We start from the raw sequence: 21,783 nt of genomic DNA on the forward strand, positions 1-21,783 counted from the left end.
CACCATCAGTCTGCGTTAAATTGTTTATTTAAATCATTCCTTAAGTTTTTTGTTCACTTATTAATATTTACATAAAGAGATTTTAACATCGATTATGTATTTATATATCATTCCGATACATTATAATGAAATTCAATATATTTTACTTTTATCGAGTAAGTGAACCGATTACACAAGGGCGGAAGAGGAGGATAGGTAATTATGGCTTTATATTATTTCAATCATTTATTTGCTTTAAATAGTTAAGGCACGGCAGCCCATTTGGGGTGTTTATGTCTGTATGAACGCTTTTACAAATCCACGTGGTTTAGGATCTCGAATGCCTTTATTGAGGTCGAAGGTCAAAGGTAAAAACATAGATGACAGACTGAACAACACGAAACTGGTCGTGCTCATGGTTTAACATGAAAAGCTTTCATTGAACGAAAGTTACGTTGACGTCAAATTGTTTGAATGTCAACAATCACGTCGTCAGTACGGTCATCCTCGATACTCCAGGGGTTACTATCACTAACGTTATGTCAGTGGATTATATCATCAGTGATAGTAACACCTGAAGTATCAAGGATGTATAACGGTATAAGGTCTTTGACAATGTAGTTGCCGCTTATAGAGGATACTACAAGGATGACTTATATGAATATTGTATCCCATCCTCGATACTCCAGGGGTTCCAATCACTTACGATCTCTACACCCCTGGACTATCTCATAGTGAAATTGAAGGTAGCTCAGCGGAAAACATTTGACCAATCACAGGCCAGCAAAGATTTCCTTTGAAGACTACAGAGAGAACGACGCCTAACATCAAAGCCAAACAGTAAACCACAGTGTACCGTTATACGGCTCTTTTGATGTACATCAAATGACTAAATTACCTGTTCTGTTACCTCCAGTTTTACTATGAGATAGCCCAGGGGTGTAGAGATCGTAAGTGATCGGATTCCCTGGAATATTGTATCCATGCATATGGCAGCACCTTGTCTTGGACCAACACCTTCCCACTAGGTCGTAAACAACAAGTGGTTGTCGACAGCTAAGACTCACCACCGGTCGAAGTTACCTGCGGTGTAACCCAAGATACAGTTTTATGAATCATTTAAATTTGTTACTCATCTTCATCGATGACATTGACTCAGTAATCGACTGTTCGCCGACCACCGTGTAGTTTACCATATGCTGCAAACGATCATCTTTATGTAGAAGAATAGAGAAAAAGACACATTCCTGTAGAGTGCTCTGACCAGGAATCGAACCCGGGTCTCCCGTGTGAAAAAACTACGGATCTACGGACTGAAGCTATAAGAAGCATGCTCCGTATTTAAGATCATATGCAAACCACACCGACTGGCTTTTACACGACTGAACCTAGCCGTTTCCTTGAAATTTCATACTCTCAAACCACTTTCAATGGCCCGGTTATTTAATTGCACCGATCTAGAAGAACAGGGAAATTACATAATCCTGTCGAGTGTCCCAACCAGGAATCAAACTCGAACTGAGCCAAAGAGGAATACTCCGTCAGCTGAGTGACATTGGCCATATTTAACACCACTGTTTTAAATATTTAACACCCTACAAAAGAGTCTCCGTAAACACTCTAGTAGAACGGAGTGATACTTGGCAGTTGGAATTCAATGTCAGTAAATGCGCAACCATGGACAAATAAAAAGGGGGAAAATACAGTTGGCATACTCAATGAAGCATCAGACAGTCCAAGTCGTAAAGTCGTAAAATTGGCTGGTCAACCCTAGGCTTGCCGAGGGTTGATGGTCAAAATCTTTCCCGAGGGTTGAGATATCCATGTCCACCTGACAGGCCAATGTTTGATTCTTTTTCTCCCATACTTTGAAAATTCAGATGATATAACGTCCATTTGCGTAAAAATGGTTCCCTACCCTTAAGACAGAGTTATCTTTTCCCTAGTAAACGCGGGATAACGCTGTCAAGAACAGGAGAAAACTCGTATCACATCTAAACTATCACGACACACTGGAGAGCTTCATAACTGCTGTCCAATCGGGATGTCCCTGTGTTTTATTATCTAAATACATGTGACGGCTTCTTACTTTGAGTAATCACATGGAGGCGAAGTTCTTTGAATTATGGCATATGTAACATCTATTCTTGTTGTGTCTTGTTATATCGTGATAAAATGAAAACGAGAAAAACTGAACTGACGCTGATTACTGTACTGACATATTTCCTCGCAGTTGTGTTTTCCACTATGCATGGAATACACTGTACATCTTATGAGGGATGCAAAAAGCGGAAATGGCCGGATCAACATTTAATTTGAACTCGTCTTCGAAGGGAAATCTTGCCAAAAGATCCTCCAGAAGTACCTTCTAGCGACAGAAGAGTTACAAAGCTATTGATTGGAAGTTATGATTTCGAAGTAGAAGAGGGTCTATTCTTACCCGGGGCTCGGAACACTTGCCGAATACTATACATATATATTGTGCGACCTAGACGCTGGCAATAGGCGCGATCCAGAAATGTTGTACATCAACCATTGGTTGTCATATTAAAGTTCGATCGCATTCGTTTTGAATTCCATCCTTACACTTTGTCGAGGGTTCCTTCCAGATGTTTTAACTACTATTTGGGTAACAACCAGACATTCATTTAACAACGTTTTGTTTTCGAGTTGACATTTCCCGTCTGGTAATCGTTGATAAAATGTAAAAACAAAATAAGACCCTACCCATGAATTTATGGGTGAATTGGAAATTTCCCAGAGACCACAGAATACCAACGGGACGGACTATTAGTTTGACAATAAAAAAAACTGGCGGCAATCGGATAGGACATGCTGCACTGAGAGTTTTCCCAATACCTAAAATAAGCGATTTCCACTCTCGCATCGTCATGGCTAGACGTTTTTCCATGTGAAAGTCTATGGAAGAAATGTTCCAGATATTTAGAGCATTTGGAGTCAATATGGACATATTATCAGCGTTGCGTTTGGTACTAAGTAGTCATGGTTGATGGACGTCAAAGGAACTGATGGTTCTTATTAAGTCTTCTCTCGGCCCTTTTAGCTGCTTAGTTATCTGTAAAAGCAAAATTCGACGGACAGCTTGTTGGTGCCACCATATAATTATCAAATAATGGTTGTGGTATCTGTGAATATTTAAACAACATTAATATCTACCTCCTAATTCAGACTGCTATGGGTTCGGAGTATTCCATGTCAATATGCAACGAGACTACAAACCGTTCGTTCCCTTCACTTCTTTGTTTTGATGAAGATGCACAACTTGGTGTAGATTAACTGCCATTGTCTTTGATTAACATTTGGCCTCTCAATGGAAGATTGATAATATGCAATATTATGCCGTAAAGTAATATTGGCTCAAGTGGTACACAATAACTACCAACAACTATATACAATAACTACCAACAACTGTATACAATAACTACCAACAACTATATACAATAACTACCAACAACTATACCAACAATTATATACAATAACTACCAACAACTATATACAATAACTACCAACAACTATATACAATAACTACCAACAACTATATACAATAACTACCAACAACTATATACAATAACTACCAACAACTATATACAATAACTACCAACAACTATATACAATAACCACCAACAACTATATACAATAACTACCAACAACTATACCAATAACTATATACAATAACTACCAACAACTATATACAATAACTACCAACAACTATATACAATAACTACCAACAACTATACAACAACAACTATATACAATAACTACCAACAACTCTATACAATTAACTACCAACAACTATACAATAACTACCAACAACTATACACAATAACTACCAACAACTATACACATTACTTACCAATAACTATATATACAATAACTACCAACAACTATATACAATAACTACCAACAACTATACCAACAACTATATACAATAACTACCAACAACTATATACAATAACTACCAACAACTATATACAATAATACCAACAACTATATACAATAACTACCAACAACATACAATACACCAACAACTTACAATAACTACCAACAACTATATACAATAACTACCAACAACTATACAATAACTACCAACAACTATACAATAACTGTATACAATAACTACCATCAACTATATACAATAACTACCAACAACTATACCAACAACTATATACAATGACTACCAACAACTATATACAATAACTACCAACAACTATATACAATAACTACCAACAACTATATACAATAATCCAACAACTATATACAATAACTACCAACAACTATATACAATAACTACCAACAACTATATATACATAACTACAACAACTATATACAATAACTACCAACAACTATATACAATAACTACCAAACTATATACAATAACTACCACAACTATATACAATAACTACCAACAACTATATACAATAACTACCAACAACTATATACAATAACTACAACAATATACAACTATATACAATAACTACCAACAACTATATACAATAACTACCAACAACTTATACATAACTACCAACAACTATATACAATAACTACCAACAACTATATACAATAACTACCAACAACTATATACAATAACTACAACAACAACTATATACAATAACTACCAACAACTATAACTACAACAACTATATACAATAACTACCAACAACTATATACAATAACTACCAACAACTATATACAATAACTACCAACAACTATATACAATAACTACCAACAACTATATACAATAACTACCAACAACTATACCAACAACTATATACAATAACTACCAACAACTATATACAATAACTACCAACAACTATACCAACAACTATATACAATAACTACCAACAACTATATACAATAACTACCAACAACTATATACAATAACTACCAACAACTATATACAATAACTACCAACAACTATACCAACAACTATATACAATAACTACCAACAACTATATACAATAACTACCAACAACTAATACAATAACTACCAACAACTATATACAATAACTACCAACAACTATATACAATAACTACCAACAACTATATACAATAACTACAACCAACAACTATATACAATAACTACCAACAACTATATATACAATAACTACCAACAACTATATACAATAACTACCAACAACTATATACAATAACTACCAACAACTATATACAATAACTACCAACAACTATATACAATAACTACCAACAACTATATACAATAACTACCAACAACTATATACAATAACTACCAACAACTATATACAATAACTACCAACAACTATATACAATAACTACCAACAACTATATACAATAACTACCAACAACTATAACAACTAACTACAACAACTACCAAAACTTATACAATAACTACCAACAACTATATACAATAACTACCAACAACTATATACAATAACTACCAACAACTATATACAATAACTACCAACAACTATATACAATAACTACCAACAACTTATACAATAACTACCAACAACTATATACAATAACTACCAACAACTATATACAATAACTACCAACAACTATATACAATAACTACCAACAACATATACAATAACTACAACAACTATAAACAAATACAATAACTACCAACAACTATATACAATAACTACCAACAACTAACTAACTACCAACAACTTATACAATAACTACCACAACTATATACAATAACTACCAACAACTATATACAATAACTACCAACAACTATATACAATAACTACCAACAACTATATACAATAACTACCAACAACTATAACAATAACTACCAACAACTATAACAATAACTACAATATACAATAACTACCAACAATAACTACTACCAACAACTTATACAATAACTACCAACAACTATATACAATAACTACCACAACTATAACTATACATACTACACAACTATATACAATACTACCAACAACTATATACAATAACTACCAACAACTATATACAATAACTACCAACAACTATATACAATAACTACCAACAACTATATACAATAACTACCAACAACATATACAATACTACCAACAACTATATACAATAACTACCAACAACATAACCAACAACTTATAAATAACTACCAACAACTATATACAATAACTACCAACAACATACCAAAACTATATACAATAACTACCAACAACTATATACAATAACTACCAACAACTATATACAATAACTACCAACAAACAACTATATACAATAACTACCAACAACTATATACAATAACTACCAACAACTATATACAATAACTACCAACAACTATATACAATAACTACAAACTACCAACAACTATATACAATAACTACCAACAACTCTATACAATAACTACCAACAACTATATACAATAACTACCAACAACTATATACAATAACTACCAACAACTATATACAATAACTACCAACAACTTATACAATAACTACCAACAACTACCAACAACTAAACATATACTACAAAACTATAACTACCAACAACTATATACAATAACTACCAACAACTATATACAATAACTACCAACAACTATATACAATAACTACCAACAACTATATACAATAACTACCAACAACTATATACAATAACTACCAACAACTATATACAATAACTACCAACAACTATATACAATAACTACCAACAACTATATACAATAACTACCAACAACTATATACAATAACTTACCAACAACTATATACAATAACTACCAACAACTATATACAATAACTACCAACAACTATATACAATAACTACCAACAACTATATACAATAACTAACTAACCAACAACTATATACAATAACTACCAACAATATATACAATAACTACCAACAACTATATACAATAACTACCAACAACTATATACAATAACTACCAACAACTATATACAATAACTACCAACAACTATATACCAATAACTTAACAATAACTATACAAAACTACCAACAACTATATACAATAACTACCAACAACCTACCAACAACTATATACAATGACTACCAACAACTATATACAATAACTACCAACAACTATATACAATAACTTCCAACAACTATATACAATAACTACCAACAACTATATACAATAACTACCAACAACTATATACAATAACTACCAACAACTATATACAATAACTACCAACAACTATACCAATAAATCTATACAATAACTACCATCAACTATATACAATAACTACCAACAACTATACCAACAACTATATACAATAACTACCAACAACTATATACAATAACTACCAACAACTATATACAATAACTACCAACAACTATATACAATAACTACCAACAACTATATACAATAACTACCAACAACTATATACAATACTACAATAATACTACCAACAACTATACAACAACTTTTACAATAACTACCAACAACTATATACAATAACTACCAACAACTATATACAATAACTACAACTATATACAATACTACAACAACTAATACTACTACCAACAACTATATACAATAACTACCAACAACTATATACAATAACTACCAACAACTATATACAATAACTACCAACAACTATATACAATAACTACCAACAACTATATACAATAACTACCAACAACTATATACAATAACTACCAACAACTATATACAATAACTACCAACAACTATATACAATAACTACCAACAACTATATACAATAACTACCAACAACTATATACAATAACTACCAACAACTATATACAATAACTACCAACAATATATACAATAACTACCAACAACTATATACAATAACTACCAACAACTATATACAATAACTACCAACAACTATATACAATAACTACCAACAACTATATACAATAACTACCAACAACTATATACAATAACTACCAACAACTATATACAATAACTACCAACAACTATATACAATAACTACCAACAACTATACAATACAATAACTACCAATAACTGTATACAATAACTACCAACAACTATATACAATAACTACCAACAACTATACCAACAACTATATACAATAACTACCAACAACTATATACAATAACTACCAACAACTATACCAACAACTATATACAATAACTACCAACAACTATATACAATAACTACCAACAACTATATACAATAACTACCAACAACTATATACAATAACTACCAACAACTATATACAATAATAATATACCAACAACTATATACAATAACTACCAACAACTATATACAATAACTACCAACAACTATATACAATAACTACCAACAACTATATACAATAACTACCAACAACTATATACAATAACTACCAACAACTATATACAATAACTACCAACAACTATATACAATAACTACCAACAACTATATACAATAACTACCAACAACTATATACAATAACTACCAACAACTATACCAACAACTATATACAATAACTACCAACAACTATATACAATAACTACCAACAACTATATACAATAACTACCAACAACTATATACAATAACTACCAACAACTATATACAATAACTACCAACAACTATATACAATAACTACCAACAACTATATACAATAACTACCAACAACTATATACAATAACTACCAACAACTATATACAATAACTACCAACAACTACACCAACAACTATACAATAACTACCAACAACTATATACAATAACTACCAACAACTATACCAATAACTGTATACAATAACTACCATCAACTATATACAATAACTACCAACAACTATACCAACAACTATATACAATGACTACCAACAACTATATACAATAACTACCAACAACTATATACAATAACTACCAACAACTATATACAATAACTACCAACAACTATATACAATAACTACCAACAACTATATACAATAACTACCAACAACTATATACAATAACTACCAACAACTATACCAATAACTGTATACAATAACTACCATCAACTATATACAATAACTACCAACAACTATACCAACAACTATATACAATGACTACCAACAACTATATACAATAACTACCAACAACTATATACAATAACTACCAACAAATACAATAACTACCAACAACTATATACAATAACTACCAACAACTATATACAATAACTACCAACAACTATATACAATAACTACCAACAACTATATACAATAACTACCAACAACTATACCAATAACTGTATACAATAACTACCATCAACTATATACAATAACTACCAACAACTATACCAACAACTATATACAATGACTACCAACAACTATATACAATAACTACCAACAACTATATACAATAACTACCAACAACTATAAACAATAACTTCCAACAACTATATACAATAACTACCAACAACTATATACAATAACTACCAACAACTATATACAATAACTACCAACAACTATATACAATAACTACCAACAACTATATACAATTACTACCAACAACTATATACAATAACTACCAACAACTATATACAATAACTACCAACAACTATATACAATAACTACCAACAATATATACAATAACTACCAACAACTATATACAATTACTACCAACAACTATATACAATAACTACCAACAACTATATACAATAACTACCAACAACTATATACAATAACTACCAACAACTATATACAATAACTACCAACAACTATATACAATAACTACCAACAATATATACAATAACTACCAACAACTATATACAATAACTACCAACAACTATATACAATAACTACCAACAACTATATACAATAACTACCAACAATATATAATTAATTTTTCTTTGTTTTCATACCAAATCTGGCTTTCTGATTGGCCAATATTTTTTTTGCATACCACTATGGAAAAAAAATTCCTAGAATGGCGCGAAACCCCGACGTTATCGTGACGTCACAATAGAGACATTGCGTTGCATATTGATTCGGAAAAAAGAATCCCTTGAAAAACCATTATAACGTTACATTTAAACATACTTCATTTTATCAAATAGAGTATAAAAATAATTATAAGTATTGATGTCACTATTTTTTAATTTTATCGGGGTATGAAAAAAAAATTGTTTGCAAACTGTGTGAATCTGCGTAGCGGATTCTCACAAAAGTTTGCAAACATTCTTTTTTTCATACCCCGATAAAATTAAAAAATAGTGACATCAATACTTAAATAAAATAACTACCAACAACTATATACAATAACTACCAACAACTATACCAACAACTATATACAATATATATATATATATTGATCTTCAACCTTATAGATCTCTATTGCCTCATGGCATCATCTGATTAATGAAGAGAAAACAATGTGCGAGAAATAGTTAAGGTAACGGAAAAACCCGAATTACCAAAACAACCAGGAGACCGGATAATCACAGCGAAACTCGAGCACAAGTTAATGTAGCCAAGGACGTGGGTATCACAACATTCATGGACGTAATTCGGCAGACTGCATTTGCATAAGAATACGTTCTTACCGCTTCTTCGTTTGTCTACAAACAATGTGTTCATGTGTTTTATCATTGGGTTTCCTTTTCTATTAATTTAGTGTCATTCACTCGTGTTGACGTCTGTGCCTAAATAAGGGGTATGCTGTTAGAACATAGATGTTTCTCTGTCAGTCTTATGCAGTTAGGATGCTTCGCTATTGAAGTGGTGGAATTATCTAAAACAAGAGGCCCAGAGGGCCTGTATCGCTCACCTGGTTTGTAATGCCAAGTAATGTTCTGAATACAAGTTCATTGTTTCTTTTCTGAAGGAATTTTAATATTAACCTCTAAATCCCCTATTGGGCCCCACCCCTCCTGCCCCCAGGGGGTCAGAGCCAAAATTTATACAAGTTCTGTTCCCCTTCCCCCAAGGATGTTTATGGCCAAATTTGGTCACAATCCAAGCACAACTCTAGGACAAGTAGCGATTTATAGGATTTACCTCTATTTCCCCTATTGGGCCTCACCCGTTCTGCCCCCGGGGGCCAGAGCCAAAATTTATACAAGTTCTGTTCCCCTTCCAAAAAGGATGTTTGTGGCCAAATTTGGTTACATTCCATGCAGAACTCTATGACTAGTAGCGATTTAAAGGATTTACCTCTATTTCCCCTATTGGGCCCCACCCCTCCTGCCCCCAGAGGGTCAGAGCCAAAATTTATACAAGTTCTGTTCCCCTTCTCCCAAGGATGTTTGTAGCCAAATTTGGTTACAATTCATGTAGAACTCTATGACTAGTAGCGATTTCAAGGATATACCTCTATTTCCCCTATTGGGCCCCTCCCCTCCTGCCCCCGGGGGACCAGAGCCAAAATTTATACAATTTCTGTTCCCCTTCCCCCAAGGATGTTTGTGGCCAAATTTGGTTACATTCCATTCAGAACTCTATGACTAGTAGCGATTTAAAGGATTTATCTCTATTTCCCCTATTTGGCCCCGCCCCTCTTGCCCCTGGGGGATCAGAGCCAAAATTTATACAAGTTCTGTTCCCCTTCCCCCAAGGATGTTTGTGGCTAATTTTGGTTACAATCCATGCAGAACTCTAGGACAAGTAGCATTTTAAAGGATTTACCTCTATTTCCCCTATTGGGCCCCGCCCCTCCTGCCCCCCGGGGGTCAGAGCCAAAATTTATACAAGTTCTGTTCCCCCTCCCCAAGGATGTTTGTGGCCAAATTTGGTTACAATCCATGCAGAACTCTAGGACAAGTAGCGATTTATAGGATTTACCTCTATTTCCCCTATTGGGCCCCGCCCCTCCTGCCCCCAGGGGGTCAGAGCCAAAATTTATACAAGTTCTGTTTCCCCTCCCCCAAGGATGTTTGTGGCCAAATTTGGTTACAATCCATGCAGAACTCTAGGACAAGTAGCGATTTATAGGATTTACCTCTATTTCCCCTATTGGGCCCCGCCCCTCCTGCCCCCGGGGGGTCAGAGCCAAAATTTATACAAGTTCTGTTCTCCCTCCCCAAAGGATGTTTGTGGCCAAATTTAGTTACAATCCATGCAGAACTCTAGGACAAGTAGCGATTTATAGGATTTACCTCTATTTCCCATATTGGGCCCCGCCCCTCCTGCCCCCGTGGGGTCAGAGCCAAAATTTATACAAGTTCTGTTCCCCCTCCCCCAAGGATGCTTGTGGCCAAATTTGGTTACAATCCATGCAGAACTCTATGACTAGTAGCGATTTAAAGGAAATGTTGACGGACGGACGGACGACGGACGCCGTGCCATGACATAAGCTCACCGGCCCTTCGGGCCAGGTGAGCTAAAAACGAAGTGTTATTCTCGGGGAAATGTGTTTTCTATTCCACGACTGATTTTATACTATAACTGGAGTAACTTTTATATTTTTTTATGTTAATATAGATTATGGAAACTTTTGACAAATCTAATATTGTAGCATTGACAGCATTTGGTTCAAACAATATTTCATTTTGTTCAATAACGATACAGCACAATATACATGTCATAAAGGTTAGATTCAGAAACAAGTATAATGTACTTATATTAATCCGTCTATTAATATCATATGTAAAATATCAAAGAAACACAATCACTGTGGGTACCCGTACACCGGATATTGGTATCGACGAGGCGGTGATAGGTCATAACAAGGGGAAGTTTTGCAATATTTTCACAGTTTTAATGTAATTAATGTATCTGTAACTATTGTCCAGTTCAAGCTTATTATATATCGCGTCCGTATGCGGTCTGTCAGCCCCCAGCGCCATACATTTATTGAGGAATAGACAGGAATCCAGGGTCACATGCAGAGGGGTACCGCAGTAAAAAAAGGCGGTTCAAAATAAATCACTTATATGGATATTAATTGCTTTCCTGATTACCGAATTAATTTTCTATGGCTAATTCACAACATAAGAAATCAACTCACACCCCGATGGCTAATTTTCAGGTCATGAAGATTACGAAATGAATCAGTGAAAATCACATTGTGTACGGGCGCTTGCTTGTTGTTAAAAATCAAGTGTACGGGGGCTTTGATGACGATTGTACGACGAATTGGTTGAGGAATTGAGAAACGTAGCTTTATAAGCCAAATATTCCTTTCTAGATAGCAATATATATCCTTTCGACGGCCGGCAGGATTCGAACTTGACTCAATTTTGATAGTAGGTTATTACAAATGCCATCTATGAAAGCAGCTTGCATCTAGATTTCGGTTTGATGCCATTTTCACGATGATAACAAACAGTACACACTACAAACAAGCAAAAACAGTCACAGGAAGTCCCCTAAAGGTCACCACGCACGGGTCATGGGAGGCAGAAACCTGCGCGTGGGACTTGTTTTTTTTTTTGTTTTTTTTTTTGAAATTGGTGCTATTTGCCCCTTCCTTTTGCCTAAACATAAACTTTCCTATCATAACCCGTCTATGCAACCCGAAAATGGTAACATGGAACAATCTAGTAATTGAATATTATCAACAGTAGTTCACAGTTGTTTTCATTGAGGTACTCCCTTACAGGTGACCCTGGATTCCTGTCTATTCCTCAATGAATATTAATCCAATAATATTAGATCTCGATATTGAGAAAATTCTGATGTGCAATATCGAGTCGCGACGTAATGATCAAAAGTATAATGATCAAAAGTGTCTCGTCGTGCTATACCTCTAACATTGTTGGAGTACAATGAATATATGACGATGGGGGTTGACAGATCGCATACGGACGCGATATATAATAAGCTTGAACTGACCAATAGTTACAGATACATTAATTACATTATAACTGAAAATATTGCAAAACTTCCCCTTGTTGTGACCGGTCACCGCCTCGCCAATACCATGATCCGGTGTACGGATACCCACAGTGACAATTTAACAAAGCATGACAATTTATTGGTCCGGGCCTCGAACTCACGATCTACAGCACCCAATCGCCTAGCCAAAACATACATGTGCCTTCTACCACTGCGCCACATCCACATCCCCCAAAAAAGGATGTTTCTATGACGAAGTGATGGTCGGTTCGATATGCTGACATGATCACTGTTTATCATTTGTATAGATACAGAGATTCAAATAAAAGAATAATATTACTGGTACGGCTGTTCATATTTTCATTGCATATATTCATTAATAAAATCACAACAATTCAAGTCTTCCCTTCTCTTCTCTGTATTTTTCACAAGCGCCCTCCTGACGCAGATATCCATACATCATCAAATACAAAACGGAAACGAATACAAAATTATCCGGAAAACTAATTATAACAAATTTTCGGAATATAACAAAACCTTGATTCAGAAATACATAATTTACATTACTTTAGAAATAAAATAGATTTATTGTAACATTCTTATGATTCAGAAATAAACTAGATTGATAGCAAAGTAGCATTTATATAATTGGAACGATAAGTAAAGGGGAATAACTCTGATGAGCTTATAGCAAATCAACACACACACAATGTAGTATATAACACATCTTTTCAGTCTATAGGCTTGTGAAGGACACCGGTCATTGTGTTTTATGTACGACCATTAAAATCTTTTTCAAGTTTTCGTCATTAATCCAGAACTTTTCGATTTATAATTTTCTTAAAGACACTTAATTCAGAAATATTTGATGACGCGTTAGTTACATGAAACACCTGTTGCATATGACAATATATTAGTTATTCAATGAAAATCTTTATTACTTTCAGCCGTATGATATACATGTATATAACCTGAACTATCGGCTGAGTTTCAGTATAGAGGTAAGCCTGTACACCTGTTGATAGCTGGGATGACGATCCGAGTGGCCGTTATCGGGGCGGGAGCGGCGGGTCTTTGTGCCCTGCGGCACCTCACCACCAGACAACCAACATTCCAGGCTGTTTGTTTCGAACAGAACAGTCGAGTTGGTGGCACATGGATTTACACTGATCAGACAGGAGTGGATGACCATGGACTTCCAATACACTCCAGCATGTACAAAAACCTTAGGTGAGTTATACATTCCGATGATCAACAGGAATCCATGTCCATATTTTAACAATGCTGTCGTATATATTGTCTAATCCTTGTAGACTTAATCTTTTCATATTCCACGTTTTCAATCCGAAAACCGAAACTCAGAAGGAAGCACAAAAATATATTTGATTGAGCTGTTATCAGTCCTGATTCTTCATATGGCACTTGACGTTAGTCTTTCTGAAAGTGTTCTCTTGGTCAATAACTAGATTTAATTTTACGGTTAAAAATGAAATGCTTGAAAATATTGCAGTAGTCTAACGATCATGTTGCTTGCAGACAAAGTTCTTCTGCTACACCAAGATGTTTAGCTGGAAATGAGAAACAAAATCTTTTCATTTCTTCTTGCATCTGTTTATCAGGACAAATCTGCCGAAAGAGGTGATGGCGTTTCCTGATTTCCCGTTTCGGAAGGATCTACCATCTTTTGTACGACATGAAGATATGTTAGATTACCTCGAAAGTTATGCGGATCGTTTTGACCTACTAAAGTATATTAAGGCAAGTAAACGTGTTTGTAATAACTTCAACTTTTTGTAACAACTCATGTAATTATCTCGTAAGCGGCTTTGTCTTGCATTTCACAAAGATTCTTTTTTGGACCAATATGTTTCCACGATAATGTTAACCTGCAGTCTTCTTACTGCAAAGCGCACCATGTGTAACGAAAATGTTTGGTGTTGTAAATTATCCATCCCTTTAATAATGGACAATTTCAACCTTTGAATCAGAAGAGTTCAAATGTGTATCTAGAGGTGAATAAGATAAAGGTATTGCGGACATTTTTTAAAACAGGTGAAGACAGTTTTGTGTCCAAATTTATTAAGTTGTTAATGCATGTCCGCATACAATTTCAGTTATCAACCACTGTGGATTTAGTTCATCCCCAGAAACACACCGACAAAGTAGAATGGCAGATAACATACAAGACCCTAACAGATCCCGATGTTATTCCGGTCACAGAAACGTTTGATGCCGTTATGGTTTGTAATGGGTAAGTTATAATTTCATTTTACAGTGATGTTTATTTCGAATTTGGACTTTTCGTATGACTGAGTATAGTAATATGAATTAAGCACGGCATGGTAAGAGCGAAACTCTACTTGTTTATTTTATTTTATTTCATGTAGAAGGCATAATTTAGAAATAAAAGGACGCACTTTAAACTATATATATAGAAGTATATGATGTAATAATTGTCTAGCATAAACTCAAAGAAATGAACTCAGAGATTCGGATTTCTCTGTGTCCATTCAAGGCCTGTAGTGCCGCGTATGCGAATCCTTTGATTTCGCGCCATTTGTTGACGTTATGTGACGTCATGATGCCTGTGCTCATCTTGCTTGGTGGATATTTTGACTCCATTCGATAGCTTTTAATTTTCAAAGTGTTATTATCATTATTATTTTAAAAATGATAAGGGCACAGCCCTCTTCGGGCACGAAGTGCGAAGCACTTAATTCTAAGGGGTAACGCATACATGAATATATAAGAAAAAACACAATCTTCAAAATTCAATCCTACACACTGACAGATTCAGTTTGCGGCCGCCATTTTTTTACCCAATGTAAAAAATCCCATCAGCGTGAATGCGATGCTTTGAAATCATCTCAATATATAATCAAGCGGTTCAAACGCTTTTATGATCCGACGAACGTAATTTTCGTCCGGTAGAAGCTCAGTGCAGTATGCTCTTTATTTGCAAGCGTTCAAGTGATATACCACCTGCCAATATTTATTTAGAAATAAAAGGACGCACTTTAAACTATATATATAGAAGTATATGATGTAATAATTGTCTAGCATAAACTCAAAGAAATGAACTCAGAGATTCGGATTTCTCTGTGTCCATTCAAGGCTGACCGAAAACGGAATATCTGTTACGGCAACAAAACATTCTTCTATCTCTTATGTGGATTTCCTTCTCAAATGGGGGTTTTGGGACAAGGAAAGAGTGAGATATAGGAATAAAAAAATAAACATAAAATTCGGCTCCGTTATTTCTTTAATTGAACTTTTTAACATTTTATAATTAATGGTTACTGAACCATCTGGCTGCGCCCTTAAAGGCCTTGCCTTCAGTCATAATATGAATCATGCACGGCATGGGAAGAGCGAAGCTCTACTTGTGTACTTTATTTTTTATTTCATGTTGAAGACATAATTTAGAAATAAAAGGACGTACTTCAAACTATAGAACTATATGATATACTAATTGTCTATCATAAACCCAAAGAAACGAACTCAAAGCTTTCTCTGTGTCCATGCAAGGCCTGGAGTGCCGCGTCTGTGAATCCTATGATTTCGCGCCATTTGTTGACGTGATGTGACGTCATGATTCCTTGTGCTCATCTTCGCTTGGGGGATATTTTGACTACATATCATAGCTTTTATTTTTCAAATTGATATTATTATTATTTTAAAAAATAATAAAAAATGTTTCATTTCTCCTGTTATGAATTTGCATTAGTTAAATATATATTTACTTGGGAGAACAGTACCGGAGCGAGGCAGGTAAAACCGGAAGTACGAATTTTTTTAGCCATCCATGCCTGCAAGTCATTGATCTCAATATGTACTTTTGCTTATGTACATGTTACCGGAACAGAGCTTCGATATTCGACGCGCTTCGCGCGTCGAAAGAGCTTCGCTCTTATTAATCAAGGCCACTCATAGATGCTGTGAATGAAAGACTCAAACAAAGGAATAAAGGAATTGGTTTTTCATTTCAATATTGAATTTAGTATACTAAGTGTGCAGTGTTGAATTTCGGAGTTTAACAAAATATGTATTTATTTCATGATGTTTTAAGTTTTTCAAGAACAGTAAGTTGAATAACTCATTTTCTTGAAATAACTGTAATAAATTTTATATCTAAATTATTTCTGAAACAACGATTTTAACACTAATGAAACCAGAAACATATCCCAGTATACATATTATATATATTTCTGCAGTAACGAACATTTTATCGTGAGTTTTGCTTTGCCGACTTTTGACTTATAATAAATAATGGCCATATATTTGATTACTTATGGCACTCAAATTTCTTTTGAATTCATAAGAACACTCACATCAAGAAAACTTAATGCAACACGTACTCAAAACTATTAACTTTTACTGCGCAATAATATCATCAGATATAGTTCGTCAATGCAACCAACACAAAAAAAACTTCATAAGCGTTATAAGAACTTTCTTTTGCAGTTACCTTCCTAACATTTGATTAAAATAATCGATCAGTAGCATGAATTACGTAAAATTTAAATAAACATACACAAGCCAAAATCCACCGAAAGTCTGCCGCGGAGGAAGACAGCGAAGGCGGTGTTGTTCGTGATTTTCGGGAGACCGTTGATCTCGGAGTAATACAAATATCATAGAGTCCCATCTGAACACTTAAAACACTCCATCCATGGTGTATATATATGTACAAATTCAATGTCTGTGGTTTTGAATATTGGGGTTTTATTTTTTCATACCATGAAGTATTACGAAGTATTACGTGAAATGAACTAAACAACTTTTAATTTTCATCGCGAAGTGGTTTCATTGTTTTGATGTGCACAGGCTCGCCGATCGTACCTTAGAATGCTGTTTCACAGCATCAAAAATGTTAAATTGCTCCTGTTATGCATTTGCAATTTACCGCGGAGAGCAGTACCGGAGCAACGCACAACCGGAACAAGTTTAACCGGAAGTACGAAAAAATTTTAGCCATCCATGCATGCAGGTCATTGATCTCAATATGTACTTTTGCTTATGTACATGTTACCGGAACAGAGATTCTTAATAACTATTAATTATACAATGATTAAAAGTGCAATTTATGGAAATAACGGAGTCGAATTATCTGTTTATTTCTTATTCATATATTAACACTCTATCCTTATCTCAAATCCCGCATTTGAGAAGGAAACCTGCAGTAGAGAATGAAGAATTTTTTCCCTAACATATATTTGCAAATAAAGAGCGATAGTTCTGAGCTTCTGCCGGATGAAAGCGTCATATCCATAGTGATTACCAATGGTTCCCCTCCCCATATATATATGAAAAAATGGCGGCCGCAAACTGAAGCTGTCAGTGTGTAGGGTTGAATCTTCGGGCACGAAGGGCTGTGCCCTTATCATTGGATGTACAATGTGAAGTAACAACGTTTTATTGAAACTCTATCTAAACAACTGAGTTCTTGATATTTGCAGTCATTACTCGGTGCCAATGATACCGTCTGTTCCCGGCTTAGACCTGTTCCGGGGTAAAGTGACCCACAGCCACGACTACCGGTATCCGTCCGAGTTTGAGGGACAACGTGTGGCTTGTCTAGGGGCTGCTGCTTCAGGACAGGACATCAGTGTGGACGTATCGTCTGCTGCAAAACACGTACTTAACTCTTTATAACACTTTCTCAACATGTCTCATGCAAATGCTACTATACTTCCCGATTATCGCCTTCGCTAGATTATATATTGCCACAACTGAATTAAACTATTTTAAACTTGCTTGTTTCTTTTAAATTCTGTCAACATGACCCTTTATAGTATCAACCCCAGTGTTTCTAGTGATCAGTAATTCCGTGACTATACACATACCTTACTTATAGTGATCAGTAATTCCGTGACTATACACATACCTTACTTATAGTGATCATTAATTCCGTGACTATACACATACCTTACTTATAGTGATCATTAATTCCGTGACTATACACATACCTTACTTATAGTGATCATTAATTCCGTGACTATACACATACCTTACTTATAGTGATCAGTAATTCCGTGAGTAATTCCGTGACTATACACATACCTTACTTATAGTGATCAGTAATTCCGTGACTATACACATACCTTACTTATAGTGATCATTTAATTCCGTGACTATACACATACCTTACTTATAGTGATCAGTAATTCCGTGACTATACACATACCTTACTTATAGTGATCATTAATTCCGTGACTATACACATACCTTACTTATAGTGATCATTAATTCCGTGACTATACACATACCTTACTTATAGTGATCAGTAATTCCGTGACTATACACATACCTTACTTATAGTGATCATTAATTCCGTGACTATACACATACCTTACTTATAGTGATCATTAATTCCGTGACTATACACATACCTTACTTATAGTGATCAGTAATTCCGTGACTATACACATACCTTACTTATAGTGATCAGTAATTCCGTGACTATACACATACCTTACTTATAGTGATCATTAATTCCGTGACTATACACATACCTTACCTTACATTCCGTGACTATACACATACCTTACTTATAGTGATCAGTAATTCCGTGACTATACACATACCTTACTTATAGTGATCAGTAATTCCGTGACTATACACATACCTTACTTATAGTGATCAGTAATTCCGTGACTATACACATACCTTACTTATAGTGATCAGTAATTCCGTGACTATACACATACCTTACTTATAGTGATCAGTAATTCCGTGACTATACACATACCTTACTTATAGTGATCATTAATTCCGTGACTATACACATACCTTACTTATAGTGATCATTAATTCCGTGACTATACACATACCTTACTTATAGTGATCAGTAATTCCGTGACTATACACATACCTTACTTATAGTGATCATTAATTCCGTGACTATACACATACCTTACTTATAGTGATCAGTAATTCCGTGACTATACACATACCTTACTTGTAGTGATCATTAATTCCGTGACTATACACATACCTTACTTATAGTGATCAGTAATTCCGTGACTATACACATACCTTACTTATAGTGATCATTAATTCCGTGACTATACACATACCTTACTTATAGTGATCAGTAATTCCGTGACTATACACATACCTTACTTATAGTGATCATTAATTCCGTGACTATACACATACCTTACTTATAGTGATCAGTAATTCCGTGACTATACACATACCTTACTTATAGTGATCAGTAATTCCGTGACTATACACATACCTTACTTATAGTGATCAGTAATTCCGTGACTATACACATACCTTACTTATAGTGATCAGTAATTCCGTGACTATACACATACCTTACTTATAGTGATCAGTAATTCCGTGACTATACACATACCTTACTTATATAGTGATCAGTAATTCCGTGACTATACACATACCTTACTTATAGTGATCATCGTAATTCCGTGACTATACACACATACCTTACTTATAGTGATCAGTAATTCCGTGACTATACACATACCTTACTTATAGTGATCAGTAATTCCGTGACTATACACATACCTTACTTATAGTGATCATAATTCCGTGACTATACACATACCTTACTTATAGTGATCAGTAATTCCGTGACTATACACATACCTTACTTATAGTGATCATTAATTCCGTGACTATACACATACCTTACTTATAGTGATCATTAATTCCGTGACTATACACATACCTTACTTATAGTGATCAGTAATTCCGTGACTATACACATACCTTACTTATAGTGATCAGTAATTCCGTGACTATACACATACCTTACTTATAGTGATCATTAATTCCGTGACTATACACATACCTTACTTATAGTGATCAGTAATTCCGTGACTATACACATACCTTACTTATAGTGATCAGTAATTCCGTGACTATACACATACCTTACTTATAGTGATCAGTAATTCCGTGACTATACACATACCTTACTTATAGTGATCAGTAATTCCGTGACTATACACATACCTTACTTATAGTGATCAGTAATTCCGTGACTATACACATACCTTACTTATAGTGATCATTAATTCCGTGACTATACACATACCTTACTTATAGTGATCAGTAATTCCGTGACTATACACATAC

The 21,783-nt window shown here is 34.4% G+C and overlaps 1 protein-coding gene across 5 annotated transcripts; it reads left to right on the top strand.

The window, feature by feature from the left end:
* The first annotated feature begins 154 nt into the window (after positions 1 to 154).
* LOC138316224 (uncharacterized) lies at positions 155 to 19,344 on the top strand. 5 transcript variants are annotated; one of them, XM_069257818.1, is made up of 5 exons: positions 155 to 195; positions 14,669 to 14,904; positions 15,294 to 15,432; positions 15,789 to 15,925; positions 19,134 to 19,344. In XM_069257818.1, the coding sequence occupies exons 2-5, from the start codon at positions 14,705 to 14,707 to the stop codon at positions 19,327 to 19,329; spliced, it is 672 nt and encodes a 223-aa protein (XP_069113919.1). In that variant the 5' UTR covers positions 155 to 195; positions 14,669 to 14,704; the 3' UTR covers positions 19,330 to 19,344. The 5 variants fall into 5 exon arrangements, with proteins under 5 accessions (XP_069113919.1, XP_069113920.1, XP_069113921.1 ...); XM_069257819.1 differs by having other exon boundaries at positions 180 to 195; positions 14,622 to 14,904; XM_069257820.1 differs by lacking the exon at positions 155 to 195 and adding an exon at positions 10,105 to 10,669.
* The last annotated feature ends 2,439 nt before the right edge of the window (positions 19,345 to 21,783 follow it).

This window comes from Argopecten irradians, chromosome 2 (genome assembly GCF_041381155.1).
Source record: "Argopecten irradians isolate NY chromosome 2, Ai_NY, whole genome shotgun sequence".
NCBI lineage: Eukaryota > Metazoa > Mollusca > Bivalvia > Pectinida > Pectinidae > Argopecten > Argopecten irradians.

Coding starts and splice junctions, on each gene's coding strand:
- LOC138316224 (XM_069257818.1), top strand. CDS start 14,705: ATGACGATCCGAGTGGCCGTTATCGGGGCGGGAGCGGCGGGTCTTTGT. Junction 14,905..15,293: donor AGCATGTACAAAAACCTTAG/GTGAGTTATACA, acceptor TCTGTTTATCAG/GACAAATCTGCCGAAAGAGG. Junction 15,433..15,788: donor ACCTACTAAAGTATATTAAG/GCAAGTAAACGT, acceptor ATACAATTTCAG/TTATCAACCACTGTGGATTT.